Genomic DNA, 8,270 nt, shown 5'->3' with positions numbered 1-8,270 from the left:
TCTGTAAGAAAGCCTCAAGGAGCCATAAAAGTCCCACATGCTCTATTTTTGCCTTTCAAACTCCTTCCAGTTTCTGTCTTACTGCTACAGTGAGAGCAACAAACCTCCCAAACCCCCTAAAATACAGTAAAACTCCCCCTCTCCCCAAGCTCTCCCAGTTTCCTCTGCCCAGCCCGGCTTCTGGGGCAGCCTCAAGAGCAGCGCTCGAGCCCAGCCGGGGCGACAGCTCGGCGACGCTCCTTTCTGCTTCCTTGTGATTTATGACCCGCGTCGAAGCCAAAAAAGCAACGTCACAAATAAATAAATAAATTCAGTTTGACGAATGCTTTTTTTCCCCGGCTGCGATTGCCTGCTGGGAGCTGCCAAGAGGGAGAGAACGGCTGCAGGGAAGCGATGTTCTCCTCAGCTCCACAGACCTCCTTGGCAGCTCCAGAAAGCGGATGCGGGGACAACTGTCTCCACCTCATCTCAAATAATTTTGTTTTTCCCCCTATTTATTTTTCCTTTGTTTCTTTGAGATGTTCCCCAAGAGAGGAAAGGGATAGATGCTGGAGACATTGAGAGACATGGCTCAGCATCAAAGATGCAACAGCTCGGGGTACCACCTGCTTCTCTCCCCTCTGCGCCTCCTCCGGCATCTGACGGAGGTTAATTTTACCGTTATTATAAATTATTATTAATAATACGGACACCCACCAGTGCAGCCATGCTGGCTGGTTGGTGTGAGACCTCCCCTGGTGCTTTGGGGCCAAGTAGAGCAGAAAAACCTCAAGCTCGGTGAAGCACGGTTATGGCAGGTTTAACACCAGCACACCCTGGTGGGTTTTCCCACCTCCCAATTTTACAGGTTTGGGCAAATCAAGTTTTGAGCCCAAAGTGACCTCCCCCTGGCTCCACAGCTCCTTAGCTACTTGCAGAAACCCCCATTTGCTGGGCTGTTGCCCTCAGCTTCTTTCCCAGATGCTCTCGGGATCCCTGAAGGGTTTTGAAGAAAATCACGAGCCAAAGGATGGCAGAAGAGATGTCCTAGATCCTTTAGGGAGCTCCTCTGGCAGGAGGTGCAAACAGTAAGGACCTCAATAAATAGACCCAAAACACATCTTATCTCCTGAATGAGGTGACGACACAGAGGGTGGTGCCCAGTTTGAGACACCCCCAAACGGGACCATCAAAGGCTGAGCATCCTTCATTTCTGGAAGGCCACCAGCCTTCCAGAAAGCCCGAATCCCTTGGTCTCTTCAGAAAAACGTGCTCAAAAACACCGCCAGGACTCATTTATTAAAAAGAAAAATCTGAAAGCATCCACCCCAGCCACCGATGGTTTTGCCTGATATGGGCTTGTTTGTTTTCAAACACCCACGGCTATAAAACAATTACTACTTTCACAATAGCAACTTTCTTATTAAAAAAGGAAAAGGAGGGGAGGGAAAAAAAAAAAAAAATCAGTCCAGGCCCTTTATTTTTCCATGCCTATTTAAAAAAGGTGCCGTGTAACCCACAGCAACCAGAGGTTATACATCAAATTTCCTGCCTGCTCCCAGCTTGCGTGACTGGCAGAGCGAGGGGGTGGCCGGGCCATCGCCGAGGTGGTTGCCGATTTTTGGCAGAGTGAGGTTTCGGCAGGTTTCCAGGTTGAACGGGGAGCAGGTTTGCAGGCAATGGAAAGAGGCCAGAGGAAATAGCCCTGTCTTAATCCCTACAGAGGATAGGTAAGGTTTCCATCGCAAAAATAATCTGAATTATAACAGGAGGAGCTCCCTGGAGGAGCACGTGGCATCTGGCTGCAGGCTTGCAGGGAAAAGAGATGCGGAGGAAACATCTCCACATTTCTGTATTTTCAGTAGTATCTTTGAAAAAAGCTCCTCATCAAAAGGCAAAGAAGATCGGGTTGCTGTCTGGAAAAGCAAGAGGCTGTCATCGTCCCTCGTTTACCCGTCAATCTGCCCACGGATCAGTGGTGTTTTCCTCCTGCGCTGGAAGCAACCCCGGTCGACAGGCACCCACTGGCAGCTGCCACAGCTCAGCCCCTGGGAAACCCCCAGCAAGGTCACCCAGTAACTAGTGACCGGTTTAAACACACAAAAGTGCTGAATCGCGGCGCGGTGTCCTGGAGATTAAAAAGCAAACAGCACCTGCACAGCTCCTGGGTGGCTGCACCAGGGATGGGAGTTTGCACATCCAAGCTCTGCTGCAAGGTTTATTGAAAATAAACCCTTTTCTGCTCTTCTTTCCTCAAAACACCAACCATCTTTGAGACAGTCAAAAGTCACCAGACTCCTCCTCTGGACACGGGGTACCAGCATCTCCTCGCTCCAGCCCCATGCAGCAGCAACACCGAGCGCGCACAGCCACCCCTTTGGGTCTCGACTTCCAAACACCACCCTTGGCCTCTTGGAAAATTCAGTTATTATGCATAAAAGGGTGCTGCAAGTTTTAGGAGAGCGACTGAAATGCGCAAGAGCAGAGCTGCAATGCATCTCGGCCCCTTCCCCTCTGCCAGCCTCCCATCGCTCCCGGTTATGTCACGGTGGGAGGAGGCTGACCCTGGCTGCTCCACACTGTGGGCTGGTCTTGGAGACCCCCAGTTGACCAACCAACAGGTTTACTCTGATTTACTACTTGGGTTTGTGTCTTTACTGCCTTACCACAGAGGTTGTGAGCTCGAGGTCAGAGCAAAAGCACTAAAGTCTTGGCCAACCAGGTGGGTGACACCACTCGACAAGCACAGCCCGTGCCCGAGCAGCTGCCCTCACCCCAATTTAACATGTTGAGTTAATTAAATCACACTCAAGTAAAACATTTTTTTCAGGTTACTGGCAGGCTTTTCTGTTTTTTTCAGCCCCGGGGCTGAGCCAGCAGCTCAGTGCAGGAGCACGTCCCGGACACGTCAACAGCCGCCCAGAGCAAATATTGACCCCCCAGCCGCGGGAATCCCTGTCAGTTAAACATTAACGAACGTGGCAGCGGGTCCTGCGGTCGGCCCGGCATCCCGGATCGTGCCCTGGGAGTCAGGATTCAGCCAAGTGAATCAGGTGGGTGTCAGAATGGGGCTGTTGGGAGATAGAGGATACATTGAATTTCCAATTTAAACTTATTTTCTTACTTTTTCAGAGTTCATCCTGCAAGTGATGATTGAGGCTAAAACCCTCTTGTGTGCCACTGCCCCATTCCGTGCCCCTCCTGCTCTCTCTCCCTGTCTTGGCATCACCAATCCTGCCTCTCCTGACCACACCGTGGGAGACAGTGACACTTCTGTCCCGGTTCAAGGAGCGGATCCTTCACTGGGAAGTGGTTTGGGGCAGCGATGGTCACTCCTAGCTCTCATTCTGCAGCCTGCAGAGACCCCAAACACTGGGGTCACCCTTTACTTGTCACCCTTTACTTGCTTCCCTGCACCACTAGGTCAGAAAAGAGGCTGGTGGGGACCTCCTCCTCCTCGTGCAAGATGTGGGCAGCTCAGTCACTGCTTCTGTTCCAGCAGCGTCTCATTTTAAATCATTTACAGGCCTGAAATATCAGACGTTTCCAGTCATCTGTGGTTTGTGCGGAGAAAACCAGTGGCCAAAGCCTGTGGCCGGCTTGCAGCAAGGTCATGGCTTCCCACCACGCTGCCCGAGTGTCAGAGAGGAGGGATGGTGGCCAGGTCCATTTTTCCCCACAGCACCACATTTTCCAAGGTTCTCCTATAAAACCGATGTGCCAAGGCCATGAAAAACAGCTTTTCTGAGACTTGAAGATTAATGGGGAAACTGAGAAGTACTTGGATGGTCCAGGCTTTCCTTACAAGCTACCTCTCTATACAGCCAGGCACGCAGGAGCAAAGCTCTCTGGTAGACCAGGAACCTTCAATCTCTTCACCAAACCACCCCAGGGCTCCCTCCATCAGAAGGCCTTTGAGCCCAAGCCCAGCTGCACACCACTGCTGATGGCAGACCTTCTGCCAGGCCAGGCCAGACAACCCAAGCACCTTTTCACGAGGTCACAGACATCTCAACCTCTGGATTTTGTGTGAACTTGCCACATGCCCACGCGTTGCGTTGACTTTCCAAGTTTTGGCCTCACAGGTCTAGACTTCGTAATTTTGCATTGCACGGGATTTCTCACCAATTTGGTTGAAAACAAAGGGAAAAAATGGGCAAGGAAGCAGAAGAGGCTGATTGCATCGGTGTCTCCAGAAGCTCAGTCTCAATGTCACATCCCAGCAGGAAGAAATGCTCTCTGGAGAGACGGAGCTCCAAAATAAGTCTGCAACATGGCACCTCCAAACTAGCATGCTCAAAGAAGTGAGTTTTCTCACCACAGCTATGCCACGAGAAGCCATTAACACCCTCACCTGGAGTTTGGCAGAGAAGCAGCTCAGGGCTTTCTACAAACCTTCTTCCGTGCTCATCTTCACATTCCAAATAGAGATTCATAGACTGGTTACGGTTGGAAAAGACTTTTCAGATCATCAAGTCTGACCACGACCCTAACTCTGCCAAGTCCACCACTAAACCATGCCTGGTGAGGACAGCAAGCCCAATATCCCAGGATGAGGATGGAGCAATGAACCAAGCATCCCCCCTGCACCCCGAAATGACCCCAGCACTCACCCGGCAGACGGACATCTGGTTGGTGGTGAGAGTGCCGGTCTTGTCGGAGCAGATGACGGAGGTGCAGCCCAGGGTCTCCACGGAGGGCAGGCTCCGGACGATGGCGTTCTTCTTGGCCATGCGGCGCGTGCCCAGCGCCAGGCAGGTGGTGATGACAGCCGGCAGGCCTTCGGGAATCGCGGCCACTGCCAGCGCCACCGAAATCTTGAAATAGTAGATGGCCCCTCGAAACCAGGAGCCGCCGTGGACGGGGTCGCTGAAGTGGCTGATGTTGATGACCCAGACAGCAATGCACACCAGGAAGATCACTTTGGAGAGCTGCTGGCTGAACTCATCCAGCTTCTGCTGCAACGGGGTCTTCTCAGGCTCCGTCTCCACCATCTGGTCTCGGATCTTGCCGATCTCGGTGTGCACCCCTGTTGCAATGACAATCCCTACGGCCTTCCCAGACGCGATGTTGGTGCCCTGGGAGGGAAGAAAGGGGCCAGAGTGGATAAGTGAGCACAAAACCTCTTGGTCTGATTGGGCAAATGGGTCACTTACTGTGAAGGTACAACATGAGATCTTGGCTAAAGGGAAAATGAGACTTCCAGGGATTTTATATAAACCCAAGCTAAAGCAGCAGGAAACCCTCCTGAGAGCTCCCTCGCCCCTCAAGGACTTGACTTCTGCCCGAGAGGAGCATGAGTAAGGAGGAAATCAAATTTTGTAGTAGCTCCAAGTTCAACTGCAAACTTTTTCCCCCATCCATAATGCACCCTACTTGATGGAAAAACCCACTGAGGTCATCCAAGGCATTTAAAGGCATCACGTGCCACAGCCCAAATTAAATTCAAACAAGCCAGATCCTTATTTTTATGGATTCGGGTCTTCCTTATGCGTGCACTCCCTTCCACTGCTCACAGATCTCCTGTGTCCATCAGCCTCTTCACTTGGTGGCTCTTTGGAAAACCACCGGAGAGGTGGGGACAGGCATAAGGGACTTACGGAGAAAAGCATGTTCTTCTTGTCCTGGTTGACGGCGCGGGGGTCAGGGATGGGGTCGGCATGTTTGATCACTGACACAGACTCCCCTGCCGAGACAAGAGGAGGGACATGAACCACGCGTGTCCCCCTTCCAACCCCCACCCACGGCTGTTATGACCCTGCATCACAACCCCCGTGGCTTTCTAAAGCGGCACCTTGCCACCAAACCATCAAAACATCCACTCTGGGCATATCTGAGCTGGCTTGAGGCACTCTGAAAATAAGAGCTGCAGAAAAACAAGTTTATATGTAGTTCTTTGCAGATTTGCACCTCCTTTTGCCCTTGGAGAACTAAGTTAACGCAGCGCTGTATTTCAAGGAGATTGGGCTCAGTTTCCCCATGTTCTTAACAATTTTTTTTTGCTTTTCCTCCCCTGCTGCCATCTCCTAACTCGATGGCTTTACAAAATCACACAAGAGAGCTGAAATACTAGAAGCCTTTTTTGACATCTGATCATTCATCAGCCTTCCCCGAGAGCAGAGAGAATTTTTGAAAGATCATTGATTATCAGCTTTAAGGGCTTTTCTAGCGCTTAAAAAAGCGATGGCTGACGGGGAGGGAGGTTGAGCAGCCCCTCGCGAAACCCCACGTGCCGCACGGGACAGCTTCGTGTCTCCCAGGAGGCATAACTCGAGCACCACGCCATGACTTTTAGATGATGCTGAGACCTCCTCCCAGGTCCTCAGCCTCATCCTCCCACCCCAGCAAAAGCACTTAAGCTCAGCGTCAGTCCCAAAATCCGGCTTGGGGCCGAGGGCAGAGGGCAAAGCTCTGCCTCCAGCAGCTGCCTCCACCCCAGCACGCACCTGTGAGGATGGACTGGTCGACTCGCAGCGTGGTGGACCGGATTTCGATGATGCGGATGTCCGCGGGCACCTTGTCACCAACTGCAGGGACAAGAGAAGAGCAGCTCCGTCAGGCAGGACCGGCAGCGCCCGCCACCCCGGGAAATCCCCAACGGGTCTCCTCTCGATTTCTGTTTTCATTTTTTTTTGCAGTGGCTGGCTTTTCCTGAGAATCCCCACATACCCCACGTGCAAGTGCACTCCCAGCTGACAGCAACGAGGTGCCCAGCTCTTGGCAAACCAGGATCCTGCCCCGGGATGCCTCCTTTTCTGCATTTAAAGCTTCACTTTGTATGCTGATAATTATCAAGTCAAAAAAAAAGCAAGCTGGAAAGAGGCACCACGAGTTGCAGCCAGACATTGGGCAGTGCACTGAGGGGATCTCGAGGAATTTTTCATTTTAGGGGTTCTCTTGCACCAAAGCAGCCAGCCCGGGGAGCGACGAGAGGGTTAGTCGTGCCGTGCCAGACACCCTCCACCCTTTCCCATGGACTGAGTGCTGGGCTCAAGCATCACCTCCCTCTGCAAAGTGAGAAATGAGTCTGTCTCATCCCTGCTGCTCCAGGATGCTGCTGGGGGTGCCTGTCACCTTTCCCAGCTGCCACCCCAAAACCAACTGTGGTTTGAGCAGGTTTGCCGGAACAAAAAGCAAAGGCAGGAGCTGTGGGGTGAGCAGAGGACCTGAGTGGGCACCTGCATCCCTCCTCTTGCCAGCGAGTGGGCAGGAGGGCAGTATCTTTTCATTTTGGAGTTAGAGGTGCAGGGTCCTTGTGGCAGGAGGACCCCCACACTCTCTCCTCTGGACAAACCTTGGCGAGGCTCTGCCTGCTGCCCCACCACGTTCCCATCTCTCCTCCTCCCTGCAAAACCCACACACCTCCCCCACCTTGCACCTTCCCTGCAAAAAAACCCCAAAACATCCCCACTTTGGAGCATCCCAAACCTCCAAACACCATTCTTAACCCTGCTTCAGGGCTCCAGCTGGAAGTTGTAGGCACTGGAAGACCTTTTGCGGCTGAGAGAATCACCCACGGGTCTCCTGGCACGGCACAGTGACGACAGCAGGTTCATCAACTGACAGCCACCGATCGCATGTGTTTCCTTGAAAAAAATGATTTAAAGCTGCTTTTCCCACCCACTGGGTTTCTTCCTCCAGACTCTTCCTCCTGCTCCCTTATGGGCTGGATGGACCCGTGCTCTGGTGCTTCAGAAATACTGAGGCAGAGCGAGCGCTGGCTCGTGGCGCCTCACATCACGTTACACGGCTCCGCTGGCTTGGCTGCTAACGATCCTCTCAAATCCCAGACTTTAACAAGCGCTTCCTCCGGGGGCTCGTAAACCCCCCTCACCCCAGCGCAGCAGGAGGGGGAACTGGCACCGCTCCACAGCCCAAACATTTCTTCCAGCTGTAGCTCCTCATGCAATATCTGCCCTCCAGCCAGACCTGCGCTGCTCCCCATCGTGCCTGGTTTTGAGGGTTGAGATGAGGGGTGCTAAGCAAAGGAACCCCACTGCCCCCCAAAAATGTTCACTTCATGCACAGACTCACACGTTGCATCTGCTCAAGGGAGATGGAGCACCTCAAAGGGAGCCAAGAGCTCCTCTTCCCCCACCGCTGGAAAGGGGGGTTTGCAAACATTAGCTCAACCTGCGGATGGAAAATCCGCGGCCGGTAGCTAAGAGAAAGCGTTGAGCCCCAGAGCCACATGCAGAGCATTTGCTCGAGGGCAGACAGCATGGTGGCATCCCAGGAGACTCGACAGATGTCCCCCAGGGACCTGGCAGATGCCACTAGCCAGCTCTGGA

At 52.8% G+C, this 8,270-nt stretch overlaps 1 protein-coding gene across 1 annotated transcript in view; it reads right to left on the bottom strand.

Annotated features, from left to right (window-relative positions):
• Nucleotides 1-8,270, bottom strand: part of LOC104275351 (sarcoplasmic/endoplasmic reticulum calcium ATPase 3-like) — a gene marked incomplete at both ends in the record, with an annotated part of 21,426 nt that overhangs the window by 7,441 nt on the left and 5,715 nt on the right. Inside the window, 3 exon segments of the mRNA XM_009871278.1 lie at nt 4,593-5,057; nt 5,580-5,665; nt 6,426-6,506. Coding sequence (XP_009869580.1) covers nt 4,593-5,057; nt 5,580-5,665; nt 6,426-6,506 — 632 coding nt within the window.

The sequence above is a fragment of the Apaloderma vittatum genome, unplaced genomic scaffold, assembly GCF_000703405.1.
Source record: "Apaloderma vittatum isolate BGI_N311 unplaced genomic scaffold, ASM70340v1 scaffold6176, whole genome shotgun sequence".
NCBI classification, from domain to species: Eukaryota; Metazoa; Chordata; class Aves; order Trogoniformes; family Trogonidae; genus Apaloderma; species Apaloderma vittatum.
This window is presented reverse-complemented; position numbering and strand designations above follow the sequence as displayed.